The sequence below is a fragment of the Platalea leucorodia genome (genome assembly GCF_965183815.1).
Source record: "Platalea leucorodia genome assembly, chromosome: 7".
Lineage (NCBI taxonomy): Eukaryota > Metazoa > Chordata > Aves > Pelecaniformes > Threskiornithidae > Platalea > Platalea leucorodia.
The window spans coordinates 8,182,340-8,205,569 of record NC_138829.1 but is presented as its reverse complement, the minus strand read 5'-3'; the positions used below and the strand labels follow the sequence as shown (position 1 = coordinate 8,205,569).

At 41.4% G+C, this 23,230-nt stretch overlaps 1 protein-coding gene across 1 annotated transcript in view; it reads left to right on the top strand.

Moving 5' to 3' along the window:
* KCNH5 (potassium voltage-gated channel subfamily H member 5) overlaps nt 1-23,230 on the top strand; it is a gene marked incomplete at its 3' end in the record, with an annotated part of 160,392 nt that overhangs the window by 112,168 nt on the left and 24,994 nt on the right. Inside the window, exons 9-10 of the mRNA XM_082317131.1 lie at nt 7,588-7,840; nt 19,915-20,111. Of these exons, the coding sequence (XP_082173257.1) occupies nt 7,588-7,840; nt 19,915-20,111 (450 nt within the window). The remainder of the gene's footprint in view (nt 1-7,587; nt 7,841-19,914; nt 20,112-23,230) is intronic.

The window sequence follows — 23,230 nt, the reverse complement described above, 5'->3', positions numbered from 1 at the left end:
TCATTATACATGAAAGCAGAACAACCGTTAACTAACATGCAGATGTCTCAAGGTCTCATCTAATGATAGCATTCTGAAATGTCAGTAAAACCCAAAGATTTTCTCTTCTTGACCTCTATGCTGTTGTATGGCTTAGGATTTGCTCAGAAAGCAATTAAATAAATGTCTATCATGTTTTAACAGTCGATTCCTTCAGAAAAGTCATAGGTTGAAAGAGAAAAAAGGCGTCTATTTAGTCTCAACCTAAGCATCAATGGCGATTCGAATAATGAGAGCCAATTCCACATTGCAATGACTGAAATGGAAATCATGGGAAAACAACACATTATTAAAACTATCCGCTGCTGGCCCACTAAGCTTTCATACAGGAGAGATGGGTTTATGGTAAATAGACACAGGTCGTAACGTTATTAAACATTAATCTACAGAAGGACAGTGCAGTTTAGTCGTGTTTGCTGTTAATAAGATCTTCAAGAGCTGTAGTAATAATTAGTGATACCCTGAGACAAATAGGAGAGAAAGGCTGCCATTCCTATGGTATCCCATCACATAGGGGTGTCTGTAAGTGCTGGCTGGATTTCCTCGTGGATGACCGGGGTAGAAGGCTTCCAAGCTTCGTGGCCAAAGAGAACTTCTACAAAATTAGGTGTGACAGCTACATACAATTCCCTGCTGAAGAGGGAAGGTAAAAATCGTTTGGACAAGTATTTTTGTTTCGTTGTAGAGGCGGGGTTGTTGGTCGTTCCTTGCAGATCGGGACGAGGTGAACAAGAAGTCGTCCCTCACCTCACAGAGCTGAGCTAGGACCAGGTACAGTTGCAATCCATGGTTCTTTGGAGAGTGGGATGCAGGAGAGACGGTCAGGGTCTCACTGTCCTTCCCACGGGTCCAAGAGCGGGGCCTGTGCACCAGTGGGGCTTTCTGTTTCACCTTGATGGATGGTATGGATTATTTACCTCCTGTATGCACTGTGCAGAGCCAGGAAAGATTATCCACAATTATCTCTGCCTCTTGGATGTGTTCATCTTGGGATTGATACAAATTAAACTATGTCATACTTGAGGAGATGCCAGGGCTATACACCGTGGCTATGGAGCAGCTCATAAGCCTGTTTTCTGGGGTGAGAAGTACCCAAGTGGATGGGTCGGGCATCTTCCTGAGCACTGCCACCAAGGGGATGGAGCTGACAGAGGGACTGTCAGTTCCAGAGACCACATCTAGGGGAAGGTCTTCTCCAGATCTGTTTTCTTAATGCTTTCACCCTTGAATGTCTTTACATAATGCTGCATGTTAGAAAATAAAGCCACCTCCAGAAGAAGCACAAAATAAAATTATCCATTGACTGACTCCATTCTTCCAAGGGTGACCTTTGTGCCTGAAGTTGTCACTCAAAAAAATATTGTGACTTGAGAGATTCTTTGATGTATGCCATATTCCTTCTGATGTATGCTGTGTTCCTTCTGATGTTTATTTTTCTTTCTCTTATCTAAAAATTTTATCTTAATGATAGACTTCCCTGTAGTCTACTATCCTTTGCCCCATTAGAAGGTCATGTGATGATTGTTTCTGAGATAGATATTATAGCAAAACTGAAAACAATGAAACCTTTAACTATTCTGAGACTTCTACAACCCTTAGGCAACCTGGGATCTGCTACTTTGGGTCGTTGGTGAATTTTACTAGTGTGCCACAGTGCGTTAGACAAACCAGCAGCTCTGTGCTGGTGAACCACTTGATTCTGTAAAACACATGGTGATGCCTCTCATCTTCCCCTGTTTTTCAGACCTTTAGCCAGATTCTATCTGTGTTGACAATACTGAATTTAATGTAGTCGAGAGCCAGTTTCTAGGGATTTTTTAATGTCTCTAACACTTGTTACTCAGTTAAAAAGTGGTTAATTTTGTTACTATACCACTAAATCTAACCATTTTGATCACTGGTTCAGATCATGTATTGTTAAAAAGAAAACAAGCCAAACTCAACTTATTAGACTTGATTTTCAGATCTCGGTTTCTGAGCATTTAAATCCAAGTGACCTTGGATTTTAGTGCAATTAAAACAGAGCACCTCATTGCTGCTGAAATTCAATTCTTAGTTCCAGGATATTCAGTGATGTATTAAAGATTACCCTAATGTATGCAGGGTTAATAACTGCTCAGTTCCGTACATCACCTTTGAGTTACTTACAAAATTACCTGATTATTACAGGAAAATGTTCTGTGATTTGCCAATGAGCTGTTTTCTTACCTTTGTCTCTTTGGCCTCCATCCAATGCCAAATGTAACACTTCTAGCCAGGTCTGCAAAAGAATTCAACACTCAAATGAGCCAAATCCTTCTAAAAAATCTCAATAACTTGATCAGGTGCCTAGAGGGTATTGTGGTTTTTTGGAAAGAACTGACCTTGATTATGACTGCTGAATATGTCTGAAAACCAGAGTGGCCCTTCTCCACAAAATGAGAAAGAGATATCTGTGGCCTATAGATGGTTAGAAGTTGGAGGAGTTTATTTTATTTATTGTCAAAGCTGACATTTTTTGTTATCACCAATATTTGTAATGGTTATTCATTTAGGAAATGGTCCTTGTTATTGTACTGCTAAGACTGCTCTTCACTTGAATATCAGTTAATATATCCCCTAGCTACAACCCTGAGAAAGTGAGAATCCTGCTGAAAGAGAACTGCAGATAGATAGCGTTCATGATTTACTGGCCTCTGCCCTTTTTGTTAACAAGTCTTAACAGATTCTGTAATATTTGCTAAGCCATCCTGTAGTGTTTTCCAGCTGGGGAATATTTTTTTTTTAAATACTTGAACCCATCCTAGGTATTGTTTGGACACACTCTTAATCTGTACAGTTTTGTTTCGATTCATTTGCTTTTCTTTGAGTTCTTTATAATCTCTGCTCCCCGTAGAGTTCTTTGAGCTGTTCAAGGGGTTTATCTTAAACTGCCTGAGCATGCTGAGGAAACAGATGGGAGAGCAAAAAATCAGATGGAACCTCCTTGGGAATTTTATTCCCTCCTTACAGATCTCAAGCTGAAAAGATAGTGAAACGTTTTGTGCCAATTCCCTGTGAGTCTTCCAGAGCTGGTTCCCGCCTTTCCCAATCTCTAGCAGCAGCAACAAGCTTTTCACTCACTGCCAGCATTTTACGCATGCCATAGGGTGCTCTAGAGATGACAGCGGTGTTGAATCTGTGCATTGGGTGTCGTGTTGGGGTTTGTATCAGCTGGGTGCCAAGTGGTGATGGCAGAGCTCAGCAATTGTCTTATACTGGCTTTGAGGATGTTTAATTTTCTGTGCGGAGAAGGGAAGTGATAAATCTTATCCTGTGCTTTACTTTCTCCTCTCTCAGCATTGTAGTAGTTCAGGTCTTAGAAGATACACGTGTACTGTTCGTGTATGGCATGGAGATTTACTCCTTTTCTGGTAGAAACACAGCTTATACAGCCAGCGAAGATTTTTCTCTGGGTAGAATTTGACGTTCTCCTCTGATTTTGCATTGAAACGTAGCAGGTTCTGTTCTTTCATGCCGCTTGGATGCATATGGGAAAGCTGACTGCAAAGTCTGTGGCTACAGATTTATTACAGAGCAACTTCTGTAGCAGCACAAGCATCTGGTCCCTGCAGACTGCCTGCTCCAAGTTGTGTGCTCCAAAACCATCGGTTAGTAAAGCATTGCAGTCAGCAACCTTAATATCCTGCCTTGCTTATAAACTACAGGTTTCACTAAGAAAGGTCTTGAAATCTCTAAGGAAATTTCCTCTTCAGAAATTTGTCTTGGTGGTTTTTGATACGCTGCTGAAAGAATACACAGGCTAGAACAAATGTCCCAGCTGAACTTTGGTTCCACTAACATGAACTGTTGGAGGCATTCCCCTAACAGTGAAACAGTAGATTGAGCATTACAGGATATCCTCTCCCTTGAACTGAATTTCTCTTTTATACCCATGTATGTGCATTTGTACACCATATGGACTCACGTACAACCACGTTGCTACTAGTTTATATCTTTTTAGTTGCATGCTGCCTTAAAAATGCTGAGATCTCAGTAATAGCATTTCACAATAAGAATGTCAAAGTCTTGTATTATCAATGAGGGATCATTTTCAGAAGAATATTTATCTGAATTTGAAGTGCTCATTTTCTCATTTTCTGCTCTTAGGAGCTTTGGACTATTTATCATTAGCTTCCAAATGCTTCTGTGTGATCCTATATCACATTATGTGTCTTCTTTGGAAGCTGGAAGATTACTACGTACTGTAATCTGTGTCATCAGCCACCCCTTTCTACAGTACAACTAATAGAGAAGCTGGTGGCATCTGTGAGACTCCTGAGTTCATGATGTTGGTATTTGTAAACGCAAAAAGAAGTGCTTGAAAGTCAGGTTGGAGCTCATGAAGTCCTGTGCTTGGAGCATACAGGAAACACACAGCTGAATATTGAGGTTGTCTATCTTTGCTCTTTTTTTCCCCTACATATATCTACATTTATCTTTATCGGTCAAAGCTCCTTTGCCAAATCCTTTAATATTAAGTATTTCTTTTAGTTGTCATCTGTTTCATTCTCTGTTCTCAGTACTTGCAGCATAGCAAACAAGAAAACTGAAATAAGAAATATTTGTTCCTGGCTAACTCTTGGATCATTACTCATTTACTGCTGTACTAGTTGATAAGTGATATCTCCATATATCTCCATACAGTATTATGTCATTAGCAGAATCACATCAGAAAATTCCTGAATTATGCTTTCTAAGACTGGCTTTTTCTGTGCAATGGAATTTTTTCTGTCTCTTCGTACTACAGTGTGTGATGATAAATATGTTTGTTGTGTCTATAAAAAGAGTAATACTTTGAGTGCTCACTTTTAATAGTCTGTATTTAACTCTGTATTTGTGAGGAAACAATATGCTGCTTTGCATCCAAGTGGCTTTAATTCTTGAGAGACACAATTAATTTACACTCCAAAATACAAAGGGTCATGGAACATCTCTGAATCTTACAGTCACAACCTCTGCAATAGTTTAACCAATTTTTCCTGCAGTTTGGAAGCTTAAAAGATAACATTCAGAAATCAGTCATGTATGAATACACACATTTTTCTTAAGAGCAGTGTTTGAGAATTCATAGCTCATGGCCTTGTTAAGTCAAAAGCACTTACATTACTGAAAGTATTAAAGGGACATAAAAAACTTCTAACCATGATTTTAGGCCCAAGTGTAGATAAAAATGTTAAAAATTGTCAATCACGATACAAAAGAAAGCAGAATTTTTCATTAAATTACTGTTGAGAAGAAGAAAGATGGCATGTTTCTATTTTATTATAATAAAGGCGAGCTTTCTGTTTGATCCAGAAGTAGGGCTGAAGTGACACAATCACTCTCAAAAGTAATTTTTGTTTTTTACTGGAAAAACTAAGGTGTGCCCATATTTCTAATGGTAAGTGGAATGACTCAGGTAAGTATAAGTTTATAAAATTGACATTTGCCTCTAATAAAATTATGGAAATGTGATCCGGGATACGGTCAACAGTGACTCAGACAAGACATTATTACTAATGCAAATGATGGTTTATGGAGAATATGTCTTGTCAAATGTGTTTATTATTAATTTTTATGATTAAACAGACTTATACAGGGTCTTTTAATGTGTTCTGTACAACATTTTGTTACAGAAAAATAATATTAAGCCAAATTGACTTATTCTGTGTTAAATCAAGTAAAAACTAATTATCTGGTAGATCTGGGAAGGTGGTTCTAAGTGAGAAATCCTCATGCTATGGGGAAGTCTCCGAAGAGACACTGTGCTTCATAGCATTAGGCACAAGAAGCATCATCTCTCTTGTTTATTCAGGATGAGATCGAGACATGACCTGGTCATGTTCTATAAACACCTACGTGTGGAAGAGATTTCCAATGATTGCAGGTCTTTTACCTGAGCAACATGATGAGATCTGCTGGCTGTTGGCTGAAAATTTAAAAGAATCCATTCAGACATGTTTTAAAAGAGAGAGTAGCCGTCCATTGGAACAACTGCCCTATGTCATTTGAAAACATTAAATCAAGGCCTTCTAGGCTATAATTTTACCAGGTATTCTGGGATTGATATGAAAATTATGAGTGCGAGAGGTTAGTGCAGATGGTTGCGGTATTCTGCCTCAGACTGTAATAGTACAGAGGACAGGAGAATAACTTCTACTTCACCTTTTTGCATTCATTATACCTTTGACTGCAAAGGGACTTTGATCTATTGAAATAAGAAAGGGACTAAATGTTATTATTAAACTGGAAATTGTTTATTGTTTTCCCATTCTATGCTTTAGGACCTTTAGTAATACTTTACAATAATATGTTTTATACCTCTTCTGCATTAAACAGAAATGAAAATCGTGGCTTTACTTCAATATTAACATGACCATTTGCCTCAAAGCTTAGTCAGGGTTACCAGAGTCTCCCTCTGTTTGCTAATATTCAATAGCAGTCAACACATTGACCCAGTGTCCCTGTCTCTCACACTGTCTGCATAGCAAGCTGTCAGATTAATTCCATACGATGAGAAATTAATCAATACTATTGATCTGCAGTCTTCTTTATATGAGACTTCCAGAATGCTCTTAATCTCATGCTCTTTTCTATTATTTATCCTAGGAAAACTTTAAAAGGTTTTATATGGTTCTTAGTGCAATTAGCTACAATGCATTTTAGGGTTATAAGGACGTTAGTGTGTTGAGGAGGATGTGCAAATATTAAACACACGGTTTACAAACCTAACAAGACCCACAGGTTTTCACTTTCTTTCTTCAGGTGTATTTGTGTTACTATTTCAATAGGGAAAGCTATTTAAGGTAAGAAATTAATTGAAGGTCTTATTTAATTGATCTGCTATGAAGACATCTTCATGTTCACAGGACAGTTTTTCCTCACCTTTACTTTACATTTCATAAGGTTTCATAATACTTTCTTTTTGCTCTAATCTCAGGCTCTTTGGGTTTTCTAGTCTGTAAGCCCTCCAGGGCAGGTTGCTTATTATAATATGTCTGTACGGCACTGAAACTAAACCCTAGGTGTGTTTGAATACACGTCGGTAAGTGGTCATCTACATCAAGACTTTTGAAGACTAGGTTTTCTGGATGTGAGCAAAATGTGGTGTTTTCTATTGTGAATGGTCCGTCTTTGCATGCCTTCAAGCTCCTTCAGCTCTGAGCATCCGTTCTGTGCTCCTGCAGGGATTGAGCGTAGCAGCGGGCGGATGGTCTGGGCACCAAGTCTGGAGGGATATCCACGAACAGGACATAGTAGTGCCACCTGCAATTCTGGAAAATAAGTGTGAAAACTGTTAGGAATGAGAACAGTGTAACAGAATAGTCCCTTCTTCCACATCACCCTTTCAGCTGCAGTGAAAGCAGTAGATGGGTAGAAAAAGACTACCCAAATTCAAGATAAAACTCCCAGCAGAAGCTTTATGAAATAACTGGATGGATCCACCCAGGCGGATCTTAAGATCCATCCATTCAGTTATTTCATAAAGTGCACGCTGGCCCGGTGTCATATTCCCAGCTGATTATTTTTCATCTTTCTTTTATTCAGGTTCTCTCAATTTGCCCAAAGGACATGAGAGCAGATATTTGCGTGCACCTAAACCGGAAAGTTTTTAATGAGCACCCTGCCTTCCGGCTGGCTAGCGACGGCTGCCTGCGAGCCCTGGCTGTGGAGTTTCAGACGATCCATTGCGCCCCGGGGGACCTCATCTATCATGCTGGGGAAAGCGTTGATGCTCTTTGCTTTGTGGTCTCAGGATCCCTAGAAGTCATCCAGGACGACGAGGTGGTGGCTATTTTAGGTACTGTGATCTCTATTGAAATGCTAGTGATTTGGATATATTCGCCTTCTGCTTAGCTTCAAATATTAGCTAGTCTTGCCTAACATCAGCTGGGACTACAGGAGGCTAGTGGTTGTCATAAGATGGAGATGATGTGTCTCCAGAGATACTACTCTAGAAGCAAACCCTTCATCTTTCATGCCATTGGGAATGCTCTTTCTGCCCGGTATGGCTGACTGGTCACAGTTATAGTGTCTCTGAGCAGAAGAGAATGCCATCTGTGTGCTTGACATCTTTTAAATAGCCTGGTAGAAGAAATACACATTGTTTTCTATTAGTCTCTCAGGAGGATTTCCACATTAACCTTCACACTGGGATTTTCATTTGTCTGTGTTCTAGCCCGGAATAACACCTGCAAACGGTATCTACAAGGAAGCAAAATCGTCACTTGTAGTGAACTGGCTTTACAGAAAATAAGTAGTCTGATCTGACTATGAAAAGAGTTTATGCACCGTTTATCCAGCCACAGTCATGAGAAGTCTGAGTAATGGGGGAGCTCCTGGTTAATCACCGCACTGTGGTATCTGGTTTGCCAGCAGTGGGTGGGAGAGAGCCTAATGCAGGCTCCTCGCTAGCTTGTATGGAATTGGGAAAGGTGTAGCAGATGGTGGGACTGAGTGGTCAGCACTAGTGTTGAGGCAGGAATCATCCTCAGAGGCAGAACAGTATAGAGGAAGAACTGGTGGCTCTGCATGAAAACCATCCAGAGTCTGTCTTGCCTGTTTAAAATAGACCCATTTATTGTAGAACTCATTTCTTGTTGAATATTAGCTATTTGCCTTCTCTTAAACTGGTGCTGTGGCTCCCTGAGGGCAAATCCAGTGGGTGGCCTTGTCCTAGGGGACCTCTCACACCCCACTGAAGCTCTATACTGCTGCTTCCCCGTCAGGGTGGCTCCAGAGGGCTCCATGGGTCCCTCTTGTATCTCATGGGGACGATCGCTGGGAGATGAGGGTTACACTTGGGAGTTGCGCTGGCATGTGGGAAGAGGGCAGACATGGTGAGTCAATACTGGTCGTGAATCCAGGCTTCAGCTCCTTTCCAGCTGGAGGCAAGGGGGAAGAGAGGAGAAATGGGGACAAGCACGTAGCCAAAGGAGACTCCTGACATGTTGCCGTACAAGCCTGTGTACGTGTGTCCTGCACTGGGGTGGGACTGGGCAGTGTGCAGGTGTGTGGATGGGACTGCATGGGGATGGCTCCCTGAGGGCATAACCTGCGTCCTCCCAGCTGGAGAGTATGAACTCAGGAAAATGCACATCCATGCTCTTTTCGAAATACCTGCTGCACCTTTCTGTATTCTAGTATATACTCTGGTTTATAAAAAGAGAGATTCAATGTGAGAATGAATCTGTTTCCATATTCAGATGTGAAGTCATTATGGTGAAAGTTCCTAAATTTGCAATTTCCATAGTAAAATATTCCGTGTGCTTCAACTCACTGGACCATTTCCTTTATATTATTAATCTCAGTGACAATATCTTAATTTGCTTACAGCTATTTAAAAAACAAAAGCTTTAAGAGTAAGCAGCAGAATTTAAACAAATAAATGGCTTTCTGGGTATTACAATGAAAACAGACAATAAATATGTAATTTACTGAACTAGAAACCATCACTAAATGGATTACATGCAAAACTTTATTGCATTTACTAATGAATATTGTGTGTTTGGAATGACAGTAAGAACTTTTTGTTTCTACCTTGTAGATATGGTAAATCTAGCACCTATGTTATTCTCCATTTGGCTGGAGAGACCTTTAACCATATCTAGTTAAAGCGAATTACCTTTAATTACCGAAACCACCTTTGATTCTGCCGTGGCTGCTGACAGGCGATCCCATGACTCAGAGCTATGTTCACTGTGTACTACAGGGATTGGCAGAATGCGTAAATGTAACTTAAAGCAAGATTAACTGCTTCCTCTAGTCATAGAGCACACTGAAGGTCTTTTTTCATGCTCTGACAGATTATTTAACAGAATAGTGAACTGAGTAATTATGGGATGTTGTGTCCTAAAAATTCACTTGTGGAAGAAAACCTCTCCCAGATATAGTTGCAGAGACATTTATAGTGGCAGCTGTGGCACCTGAAATAGTGACTGCAGATCAGACGGTGAAGAACATGATTTTTATCGATCTGTTCTGCCTTGAAAAGTTCAAGCACAAGGAAAGTGAATCTGCCTAAGGGGGAGACCAGGTTTAAAAACATCTGGCTAACATGAAAACCTCTGTACCCTGCTTTGAATACGCCAAGCATCTGCCCTCACACTGGGTTTCCTAGGGAAAGGCAACTTATGGGGCTGCACTACCAGTCTGTCCATCTTCTCCATCCCCCAGCAGTAACCTAGAGTGGAAACATGATAAGTATCCTTTGGAAACTTGTCCACATTAATTTCCCTTGTGGGAGCAGGAGCGTGGCAGGACATGCTGTCTGCCAGCCTCTGCTCCTTGCAGAGCCATCAATTTCCTAAGTTTACTTTGGAACTGGTACTTTGCAGTTACTGTTTTAATAATGTAGTGTTATTTAATATGGTAGTGTTATTTGCCTTGCTTAAAGAGAGAGAGAGAGAGAGAGAAGGTGTGTCCATTTTTTTTGTTTTTTACCATGCTCACCCACAGATGGAAGTTTTGGTGTATTCTTAAAAGTGGAATATCCTAGGAAAATGAATCAGGTAGGGACACCAAAATGGGTTAAGAACATGCATCTTCCATCTCTTGCTTTCGTGCTTCTATCTGAAATGCAGGGCTTTGTCCTCCCTTGGGTCCTAGCATGAATCACTCTGCGATGTTGCTGCTTTTTCCCCTTCTCCATCTTCCCTTATCATGTTCCCTTCCCTCGCAGCCATGGTGAGTTGGCACATCCAGCCTCCCTGCCTGCCGAAACGGTGTCCTCAGGAGACTTGGCATCCCATCCAGGTGCCTTTTGCAGGCTCCACTGTGGAGACAGCCATCCTTTTGTTCAGCAGCAGTTTTCTTAGCTCAACAGCCCCAGCTTTGGCATTTCTTGTGCTCGAAAGCAGGTGAAACCCAGTGATTGACAGGGCAACTTGCAGCACTGTGACATTTTGTTCTCCCCTGGTTTGGTTTTATTCTCATTTGTGCGTAATTAAATGCCCAGCTGCTGCAGTAATCAGCATTACAGAAATCGGTACAGTAAGAGAATGACTCCAATTGTAGATCCGCAGTTTATAGGACTCATTAATGAAGATACCCAGGTGCCCCATTACATTCCCCTCGTTAGTTATCTCCATTTCTGGAGGACAGTCTCCCACCTTTTGCAGGTACTGACTGCTGCTGTAGCAGAGAGCGCACCACATGCAGAGCTGGTGTGATGGGGTGCTGCTTCACTGGAGAAAACCAGATCCAGTCATTTTAACATAACTCATCTGTAGTTGCCAGGATAATGAAGAAGGGCAAACAGTCTTGTCTCTAATTATCAAAACTTTCCTAGCGAGCGAGGTGACCCTGAGAAGGCACATCAGTAATTTTCCACCGTCTCAAGCAGGAGTAAACAATTTAACTGCCACTGCTCTGGGGAGGTGTTATCAGTGGAGAAGTCTCAGGAAGGACCAGGGGTTTGAAGTCCCCCAGGCTAATGAAACAAGGCGTCTGCTAGCGGAGGGCACCTAGCACCCTGCCACGATTAACCTGAATTTGCTCCTGGCGAGGAGTTTCATGTAAGTGGCGGTGCCAACCGAGTGTCTCTGGAAGCTGCTTTCCAGCTCCTGCTATTTGCACAGCCAACTGCATAAGTTGTACAGTAACTTAAACCAGGCAGCTTGATTAACAAGGTTTAAAGAAGTCGTTTTGCCAGCAGTGAAATAATGACCCACCACATTCAAATGTTGATTGTAGGAATTGATCAAATATATTGCTCAAACTGCATAGTGATAAAAATATATTGAGCAGTGAAATCCTAGCAGGGGCTGCTGCTGAATGAATTCAATTTTGATAGTCAAGCCAGGATGAATATAGATTTAATAGCTCATGTTTCAGCCACACTTAAGGTCCTGGTCCCATATGTATTCAATTAAGTTGCTGTTTGCCTTTATGTGTTGCATGTTAATTCTCAGCGCGTTCTGCGTGTAGTCCCAGAGCAACCTGTTGTATATTGGATTTATTGTTTTTAGGCAAGCCAGAGTTTCACTTATTAAAGGTCTGCTTCATGAATTCTTTCCAAATGTTTGGTCTGGGAAGGGGATATTACGCAGTATCAGAGGAGTTAAGGAAAGCAAGAGCGCAAGCGGCATGTCTTCTTGAATTTGGTATGACAGCTGAAAATAGGGATGAGTCTTTCTACTTTTAATCTTACATGTGTTTGGAGGTCAAAAGATTAAGTCTCCTAGCAAACCACACAGAGGAAAGTTCTTTAGAGGCTGAGCGAGTAGCAGCTGCCATTTAGGTGAGCAGGAGACCCAGGTGCTCTGTAGCTCTCCTCTGTGTGCATTAGTAATTTAGTATTTGGGATCCATGCAACAACACTTTGAATTTCCTTGGTGTTATACAGCCGGGCATGTGCTTTGTGCGGAACAAGACTGACTGTGTGTCATGTACTGTATGACATGAAAAACTGTCAGTCCAGTTCCATCTCAGAGTATTAGTAGCCAATTCTGTGATTTTAATTAGTTTAGTTGCAGCTTGGGTTTCTTCTCCAGTGGAATGAAGATGGCAGAATTTGCCCCTATGCCAAATCAGCTCTTGATATTTTATACTCAACTTTTTTTAGTTTTTCATGTGAAGTAAACCAAGGCGGACTAATTGTGAGAGTTTCCCCAGGTTAGTAACATGCACCTTGTAGCAATTTATGGAACAGCCTGTGTCCTGTTTCATCTATAGGAAAAGTCCCTTTTGATCCAATGAGTTAAAGCTCTAAATTAACTAAGAGGAAAATTAATCATAGAGGAAAGGGTTGTGGTTTTTTTCAGCTAGCAGGACTGCAATAATTAATGTGATGCAGGTTGTTTATTAAGTGCTGAATCTCAAAGTATTTTGCAAAATACTTGAAGGATTACTGATCTGAGAACCAATGTGACATGCTGCTCTGCACTGTGCAGTTCTTCTTAAGCACGTGCCTTGGAATAAATCATATCTTGCAGGTCTGGGTTGGCCTATGTAGTACCATGTAAGATTTAGTTCTACTGATGCTTGTTCAAAAGCGTTATTGGCTCTTACTGACAGAGTTGAAAGGAATACTCAATTTTTCACATTATTTTGTACATTTAAAATATGTTCGTCTCTATCTGCATGATAGTTAACTATAAGAAGAAGCATTGATCTTAATTTAGTGCCAGCTGGTGTGTTTAGATGTGATCTGCAGCCTCCAGTGTCAGAAAGATTCCTTTCACTGAATTGAAATGGTTTTGCATTAGACCTGCACATTTCACTGCCAAACCCAGGACCTCAAAAGTCTTGGCAGCGCAAGAAAGGGAAAATTATTTAAAAATCATGTGATATATTTCTTTTAAATTAGACTAATATGATGTTTGAGGCAATCTGATTTGCCATATGAGTTTTGAAGATGGTGGGAATGGTCGTGCTTTCAAGTTGATTTCCTTGGTCAGGAAGGATAGAAACTTATTTCTGTATAAAATCAAAATGGAGATATCCTGTCTCCAGGAGCTAGGGCTTCTAGAAAAATATCAAGTACAAGGAGATTTGTACTAAAAGTGAGAGAGATGGGGACCATAAACCCTTCGCTAATAGGAGAAGATCTATATAGACCTTTTGCTCTTCTTGCAGCAGTCCTGAATGCTGGAAGAAAGGTAAATTTCTTTTGTGTTTTTAGGTGCAGATGGGGAAGGTTGCACTGTGTGAAATAATGCCAAGTACCTTTGCCAGCATGGACTTGGATCTTTGGCACAGTCTGTTTTTATTGTTTCTTGGCTGGCTATTTTGAAAATCTTTCAAGTAGTAGAAATGCTGTTTTTTCTCATCATTCTGCCCTTTCAGATGTTAATGTGAAGTCCTGTAGAGCTGGATTTCTGAGTGGTCAGTGCTCAGCTCTGATCTGATTTTCAAGGGAGTTCTGGCCCTTCTGGAAGCCATAAGAAAGGCGGAGATTCTGGCTAAAACGTTCACAGAGGCAAGGAGCCCTCTCTCACAGTCTGGTAGTCATCTCTGCACATCATAGGCTGTGCTTACGGGAAGCAATGTTGTCCCAGCTGGCAGGAAGCAGCTGATGAGTTTGCACCACTACATCACCCCCATCTTCTCCAGATTCCCTCTTCAGACATAAACAGCTGTATCATCTAAGTCCAGAAATCCAGCCAGCCCAGTAGCCTGTTTCCAAAAATGGCCAATAGTGGATGTGCAGGAGAAAGTCAAAAGATGAAGTAAGCAAACAGTGATACTTACCCAGAATATTCTCCAGCCTTCCATTAAATTGTGTTTTAAGGTCTTCCTCACCCAGAGTGAAAACTTTTGTGTTTAGTAGCCACAGATGGATTTTATTGCATGAATCCATCTGGTCATTTTGTAAACCTATGCAACTATCCCCGATGTCCCGTGGCAGGGAGCTGCAGAGCTTACCTACTCGCTAAGCCATCACAGAGCTGTGTGCTGCTCTGGGTAACAGGAGCTGATTCCCTCCTTGCTCATTGGATTTCTACATCAGTTTGAGATCTGTCTGTCCTACAGCTAGAGGTTTCACTGCAGATGTATAGACAAAGGCAGATGTATTTGTCTGAATACATATACCAATATATATAATTATGGCTGCAGGGACTTGATATTTGGTTGCTGACCTCCACCTCTGTGCATGATGCCGTTGCTTTGTGGCTGTTGGTACCTGAGCTGATTAGAGGAACGTTTTCTCTACATGATACGGCTTTACTGATTCTGCAACAAAATCAGCCTTTGCTTTTCATAAGCAACAGAAGATTTGAGCATATCAGGGTGGAAAGCCTACGTTATTCATCACGTCTGGCTTTTACTAGTGTGACTGATGGGACTTTGGAGGTGTTTTAAAATGAGAGGAAGGGTAGCTGGCCTAATAGCTACGATTGCACAGCACAGAAAAACACCTTATCACCTTAAGAAGAAGTCTTGGTCCCTTTTATGTGTTTTTCCTCAGTGCTATTTTCCACTAAGAATTAATTCTTTCACTGCCTTCCCACACTTCTCCCAAAGGCCCCATCAAGTTCTCATGTCTGCTAGGATATTTCATAGCTCAGTTTCTGTCCCCATCTGGAGAAGGATAAATTTTGCCATTACATAGATATCACAGAATCATAGAATCATCGAACAGTTTGGGTTGGAAGGGACCTTTAAAGGTCATGTAGTCCCACCCCCTGCCATGAGCAGGGACATCTTCAACTCGATCAGGTTGCTCAGAGTCCCGTCCAACCTGACCTTGAATGTTTCCAGGGATGGGGCATCTACCACCTCTCTGGGCAACCTGTGCCAGTGTTTTGCCACCCTCGTCATAAAAAATTTCTTCCTTATATCTATCCTGAATCTACCCTCTTGTAGTTTAAAGCCATTACCCTTTGTCCTGTTGCAACAGGCCCTGCTAAAAAGTTTGTCCCCATCTTTCCTATAAGCCCCCTTTAAGTACTGAAAGGCTGCTGTAAGGTCTCCCCAGAGCCTTCTCTTCTCCAGGCTGAACCCCAACTCTCTCAGACTTTCCTGATAGCAGAGGTGTTCCAGCCCTCTCATCATTTTTGTGGCCCTCCTCTGGCCCCGCTCCAACAGGTCCATGTCCTTCCTGTGCTGAGGGCCCCAGAGCTGGACACAGTGCTCCAGGTGGGGTCTCACCAGAGCGGAGCAGAGGGGCAGAATCACCTCCCCCAACTTGCTGGCCACGCTTCTTTTGATGCAGCCCAGGATACGGTTGGCTTTCTGGGATGCGAGCACACATCGTCAGCTCATGTCCAGCTTTTCAGCCACCAGTACAGAAGAGAGATGCAGAATTAAGATGCTGCTTTGCTATCACAACAGTTGCTCTGTCACTCCACTGTGTCAGTCCATCTGCTACTAAGCTAAAACAACGCTCCTTTACCAGTTCCAGCTCACCTTACAGATCTCCAGGTGAATCAAATTAGAGGACACCATTAAACTACCAACTTTTAACATCACATTGTACTACCTGTGTGGGAATTTGAATTTATGAAGTCTCCTCCTTATACTTACCCTGTAAGTTTAACAAAGGGTTATTTCTTTTTTTGATTAAATTCACAATTGTTTTTAAAGAAATGCCCCCCCTGCAATGGAGTGAATTTTTTTTCCCCCATTTATTTATGCAGTAGGAGCTTCCAAAGGCCACATCAACCCTGAAAACTGAGGCTCAGCTCTTTGAACATCTCAACAATAGTTACCTATTTCGAAATAACATTCGGAGAGACATTTCTGCACCAAAACAAATGCTGTAAACAGCTGGTTAAACCCTTGCATATGGGTTCTGAGACGCTGTTTAACAAGAGTCTTCCCTCTCTGAGTTCAAGGACTTTTTCATTCCCTTTGCAAGCTCCCGTGGAGTTTCATAAGGCCTTTAAGATTTTTTCTGCCTGAAAGGTCCAGGTGTGAGCTGCTGTCTCACAAATTGGCAAGTCAGTCCATGGTGCAAGGCTGTGGAGAACATCTGCTCCCCACCCTCTTCTGTATGGGAGCGTTATAATATAAAAGAAACAATAGTGTATAGCAATATCATTTTCTATTATATAGTTACATACCATGCGATTGTCTCTGTATATACAAACATGTATGAATATATATGTATGTTTTATGTACAGGCATATGTACATAATACACCAGCAAATTTTTGTCCATGTTTAGGATGATACTGGTGTAGCTATTTCAGCAAAAATGATGCCTGTCACCAGCACCCTGTACATGTCCTCTTGGTTTCCATGGTTCTTTTAGTCCCCAAATCCTTACACCCATGTTCCTGCCAGCTTTAATCCAGCAGTATCCAAATCCTGATGCTCCTCTTCCCTTTCCTCATACCAACTGTAAAATGTATGCAAGCAGTTCCCACTCTAATTTTACGACATTCCTTTTTTCTGTGGTGCTTTGGGCACGGTGAGAGCAGGGGCAGGAGGACTTCCCGGAGCTTTCCTCCGTTCAGGAGGGGTATTAAGACTGCTCAGGACTCAGGGCAGTGCAGATTTGGGAAGTAACATGCTGGGGCCTCAAGAAATCTCTAGAGAGAGGCTTTGAAAAGTCTGCAGGCTGCATCAGCCCCAAGTGCCTCCGTATTCCCAGCCCAGCCCCGGGCTTTCCCTGGAGGCGCGCACATGTCGTGCAAGTGTACAACGTATACGTGCCTCTGCGTAGCTGGTGTTTCAGACCTACTGGTTAAATTTTCCGTTGCAGCTCTGAAAGACTTTTTTCATTTAGTTGTGCCATGTAAAATTAAACTGGAATGAATAATTACTGCTCTCTACTCAGTGAACTACAGTTGATAGAGACGAAGTATAGTACGTTAATCTCTGTATTTATGAGAAAAGACACATTGTTTTGGAGAACCTGGTTGGTTTTGTTTTCATTCAGAACATTCCTTAGCACATTTATAACAGGCAAACAGACTCGGAAGTGTGTGAGGGAAACGTCAAATCCAAGAACTTAAGGGTTCTTAATGCTTCCAAGATTTTATACTTTCTGAAGAGAATAAACCACAATGTAAGAGGAGCTTATAGCTTCACCATTCAAATGCAGTGACTGATGACTCATGGAGGAGTGAATAGATTTAGTTCATGTCCCAGCGTTTCTGAGGGACCCATTGTGGTTCCCTGCCTCACTGAACTGAAGACGATGAGAAGATCTGCTCAAGTTTAAGAATGGTGATTTCATTTATCTGTGGTTTGGGTACACATCCTGTAACACACCATCGGATAGAGTTTCGGAGTGAGCATCCACTGCTCTCAACCTCTTGGCTTAAATTAGCTCTGTATTACCTTAAATTTGAAAAGAAAGCAAGTATTCTGCTCACATTTCAGTGGGAAAATCATAATAGTCCCTATTATTGAATTCTGTCTTTTTAACTGCACTCTGCAGCCAGTGAAAGCAGGACTCAAGTCTGTCCTGTGTCCACCTCAGAGAGCAAATCCATTAAGCAATTTTGTGCGTTTCAGAAATGGTCTATTTTCCATAAATTATGTAACTGTGCTGAGTATGTCTGTAAACCAGGTTTTGAACTGTGGGTATAGACAAGGACAATTAACTGCAAAGGGTAATTTCAAAACAGTACATTAGATAAATGATATGTTACTAGGAAATGCTCCACGATAAGGAGAGCATTTTAAAGCAACTTGTTTTATAAATTATACCGTGTATATTATGTACTGTAGTTAATTTTAATTACATCAAAACATGTAGAATTATTTAAAAGCAGTTCAATGAGAATGCAGTTATAACCTCTCTAAGGGTTGATTCTGCTATACAGACTTTTATTAGGAAATTAAAACAAGGAAATGAAGATAAGGACTTGCACATTTTATTTTACTCTACGTGAGAAGCGTTGGCTGTGTTTTACTGGATACAATACCTAAAGCAGAAATGGAAATAGAGACATAGAGCCTCTGACCCCAAAAAGTAATAAGGTTGGATAAATTATTACTCTGCCCTGTGTTCCCAAAATAGAGTTAAGTGAAATGGTACAAGTTCTTAAAAGAGGAAATATTAAAATGTATTACCTTTTTTATCCCAAAACTATAAAATCACTAACCTTCACCAAGGGGCTGCTTGAGGTACCTGAAATCAATAGCGATACCACCACTGACTGATTGATTTTAGGTTCCTTTTAATAACCGCTAAAATAAAGAGCTTGGATATCATTGGGGTCTGAAACAAAAAATGTCCTTTGTACCATGGCTTCTGCTTCAGGATTTGAGGTGTCAGCCACAAACCACACGCCATGGCCCTTGCCCAGCACATAGGTGGCAAGAAGCTGGGAAGCAAGAGGCAGCTTTTGGATGCTTCAGGGTGCTTTCTGCTGCTGCTGCTGCTTCTCAGAGCAACCATAGGGTCCAAACCTGAAAGTATCTCTTCAGTCTGCATCCATGCTTGTGTTTTGGTTGCGTCAGAAGTGTGATTTTGAATCTGATGTCCTGATCCTCCTCGCTTGTCCTGCTTCAGTGTCTAGCTCGGCTGTCTGCGGGTGTGGATTCCTCGCAGAGGGAAGGAAACTGGGGGATGCAGAGGAGCACATCTCATGCACTTCTACTCCTTGGAGCTCTTCTGACTGTGGGACTGGACTACAGCTAGTCCTAAGTCCTCAAAATGTGCAGGGTGAAGGTCAGGTCCTCAGCATCAGCTGTTTTGCTGCACTGCCTACTGATGTAGAAATAGCCTTCAGGTGTTAATTTTCACATCTGGTTGAAGTTAGTTATATGTGCAGGTGTCTAATGGGTCAAACCCTTTCTTACTCAGCAGACATTTAAATACAGACTTAAGCGTAAGCCTCTACTTAAGTGGATGTGTTTGGATTTAGAACTAGACTTCTGGAGCTGTTTAAGGTATAGAGCCAGTTACTTATAGGTTAAAAGTCTCAGGGAGGTTTTTGGTGGGTTTTCAAAAGGAGTGTTGCCACTCACACTGAAGTAAAAACGTTTAAACATCCTTTAAAAAGTGGTCTTGGGCCCTGGAAGCTGGCTCTTGCACCACACTGCAAAGCCTTGGTGATGTAGGAACCTAGACATCATGGGCTTTTGGTGAGAGTGGGGCTCCTGAGTCACTTAGGAACAAGCCCTCAGAAATATTCAGTCATCTGAACGTTAGTTAAGTGCTTACTATATTCAGGAGCCTTTCAAGAATCTATTACCTGCATCTTCAGCTACAAGGAGACCTTTACAATCTGTTTTTCATGCTTTGTGACACTTCACAGAGCAATCTATGAATACCTTAAAAACCTGGGGCTACTGCTAAGGATACTCAAGTACCTCAGATACTTTTAAAACTTTTACCCTTACTGGTTTTCACAGTTGTGAGCTTATGTTAGAATAATCAGAAGCGTAAGACAGTTTGGGAAGAAATCGTTTGTGTGCTGAAGAACACTGTGTAAGTTTTATCTTTTAACAAATTTGTTCTGCTGTTTTTCAGGTAAAGGTGACGTGTTTGGTGATATCTTCTGGAAGGAAACCAGTCTGGCCCACGCATGTGCCAACGTACGGGCTCTGACATACTGCGATTTACATATTATTAAACGAGAAGCCTTGCTTAAAGTGTTGGACTTTTATACTGCTTTTGCGAACTCGTTCTCGAGGAATCTCACGCTCACCTGCAATTTGAGGAAACGGGTAAGGCAACTGCTCTTGTTTTCCTCTTTCTCTCACCCAGAGATTACACACTCTTGCAGACTGTTTGCAGTGTTTAACAACCCCCAATTTACTCTTGATATTTTCAGGTCATTGCAGATTAACTGGCCTTTCAATAAATATTGTGGCTGTTCATTAATGATGGCTCAATAAAAGTTTCCCATCGATTTGCAGCTCTGAGATGCAATCCTAACAGGGTGACATATGAATTACATTTCTTTTCCTTTTCTTCACAGTTGCTGGGTTTTGGCTTTTTTTCCCCACTGCATAATGGATAAAGCTATATTTTATAGTCTGATAGAATCCAGATTCTGGATTCCTCAGAGGTGAGGTTTTGTCTCTCACCTGCTAAGATATAGCTCAGAGAACAGTCTGATGGATCTGCATGGTATAGACAAACTAAGAGAAATTTATTGATGTTAAATAAATAAAATCTACTCAGCAAAAGTATTATATTAATACCTGCTTCTCTCACTTGCATAGTTTAGAATTTTAATATGGCAAGGTTAATAAAGCTTGGTAGCAGTTTTACATTCACAGCTCACTTCTTAAACCCTCCTGCTCATTTTATAATCAATCAGCAATGCTCACTATCCATTAGTCCTTTCAAAGAACACTCCATCTGAAAATTAATTAGCTATAAGGACGTATCTTGAAAACAGGTTAAGGGATTCTTTAATTTGCATTGCGGCTGCAAAATTTAATCTTTATGATGTGTTTTTTAAGATTGATGAGGGTTATATAAATTTCATTTGCATAGAGAAATCTCATAACAATGATTTATAGATTATTGAGCATTAACTGTGATCCTCTAGCTGCTGAAACACATCTTTCTGCAGCTGTACCTAGGGCATCTCACCTGATAATGTACCGAGACTACTTCAGTATTTCACAAGACAATTTCAGCCTCTGCAGTAGCAGGAGTTCAACACAATGAGAATTTTACTTTTCTGAGTCTATTTTCTCTCTAGCCACTGGAGCATCTTACAAATGCTTCTTTCAAAGGAGTTTTAATTTTTAGTACATTCCTTGTGCTCATTAATATACCAAGTATGGCACAAAATACCCATGGCAAAAAGCAGATGCAGTGGGATTACAGTCCCCCTCTGTCTGTGCTGGAGCCTGAAAGAGCTGAATTATAATCAGGTTTGGTTCCAGCTTGTCAGCTTGCCTCTGACTTGAAGCTTTTTAACTCTGCTTCAGACCTGAAGGGGGGGTTTGGGGGCTTGAAAGCTGGTTTGGGGTTTCTAGTTTATCGCTTCTCTGTTGATAAGATGTCCTCCAAGCCTTGACTTCAGCATCCCCCCTCTTGCCATCTCGCCTACCTGTGATGTGCCACCAGCTACAGTCCTGTGATGACAATTCTGCTCAGGCATTGCTGACAGTGATTTCATGGGACAAGATAATGCCACATACCTTGTGTCAAAATGTGGTCTTTCCTTCTTAAAACTGTGAACCTGTCAATTCAGCTAGCTTCCTGGGACTCCCATTCCCCCATTAGCTGTGACAAGGTTGTGTACAGCAAAAACACCTACAGATCTTTTCCTGACAGGGAAATGTGCTGGAGTTCAACTCTGTAGTCCAGGGATGCATATGGGAAACAGCCTTCTGGCTCGGTTTTCATGGATTTTCTTCTCTCCCATGCACCTTTTATTAGGAAAACTGGTTCCCCTTCAGGGCCCTGCCATAGGGAGTCACCCAGGTGGAAACAGTCATGGAGTTCAGGTCCGCGGTACAGATACCCGCAGTATAGCTCACTGTTAGGTACATGGACTTTGCCATGGGGACAGTGACTCAAAGCAAGAAGGACCAGCACTTCTAAAGAAACGTTGGATTTTGGAGGAAGAAAGGAAATGTTGGTTGGGTGCACGTGTGGCCATTACATGAGAGTGGATGGAGAGTCAAAGAAAGGTCGTGTCAATGTGGTAAATGCAGGGTGGAGTTCATTTCACTAAAAGTTGGGTGGTGACATCCAAGCTAGTCACCAGTCACCTTTATAGCCCATGAGGAAAGAGTCCTCCAGAAGGCAACCATCTGGCCCCTCTTCAGTGCCCAGTAAGGGATGGGAAAATCATCCGCTTTCTGTTGACTTTTGAGAGAGTCTTTGATCACTAACTTTTAAATACCTAGGTTACATCAGATGAACTCCACCTATCATGTATCCTACAGTTTTACTCAAGAGCTATTTTGGGAAAAGTCTTACTTCTAGTGTTGCAGTAAGATGTGCTGAGCCAGAGCCCGCTTTGCAGAAATTCTGTGTCTTGTTCCTAGGCACAAAATAAATCATGCTACTTTCAACACCAGGGACACAATCTAAGTCCTGTTACATAAAGTTATTCAGGGGATTGTTTCAAACCTCATATCTGCTGAAAGTCTACGTGATTCCCTGTTGGGCACAGAAGTGTTTGACGGTGAGTTCATCTCTAAGGAGAAGCAGTGCCATCCAGGACAGTTTCATCAGGCGAACAGAAAGCAGTTGTTCAGGCAACGAGACCGGGCTGACAGAGCTGCACTGTACTGCCGCAGTTTGTGCTGGAGTCCTGTAATCTAAATGGAAAGAAAATCATTGTCTCCTTTAATTGATTTCAATAGAAATATACTTAGCACTTTTTCTACGTAGTCATCACTCGTAAGGTTTGGCATTTAATTATAACAAAAATACAGTCCTTGCAGTTCTATGCTGAAGAAAATGGCTGTTCTCGCTGTCAAAAATATATGGACAGAATTGTTCTTTCATCATGTCTGCTCTTTGAAATGTGCATACCTGTATGTGGATGCACACACACACACACATGTGTTTGTGCTGCCTTGTCCCTCAACAAGCACTTAGATGTAGTCCATACGCTGCAAAACAATTTAGACGTTCAAAAGGCTAATAAATTAATAATAGTACTGAGCACAAAAGGTTAGTTCCACATGACAGGGAAGAGAAAGTCACGCTGAAGTGGGAAAATGATGTTATCTCACTCCCAAATAACATTTAGAGGCCTGGCATGTTGAATGACCTACTTAAGGCATCTGCTCAGCATGCTATTATCAACTCTGGATTTTTGGTTTCTTTTTTGTGTGTTAGGTAGTTCAGCCATCACACTGCATTTATG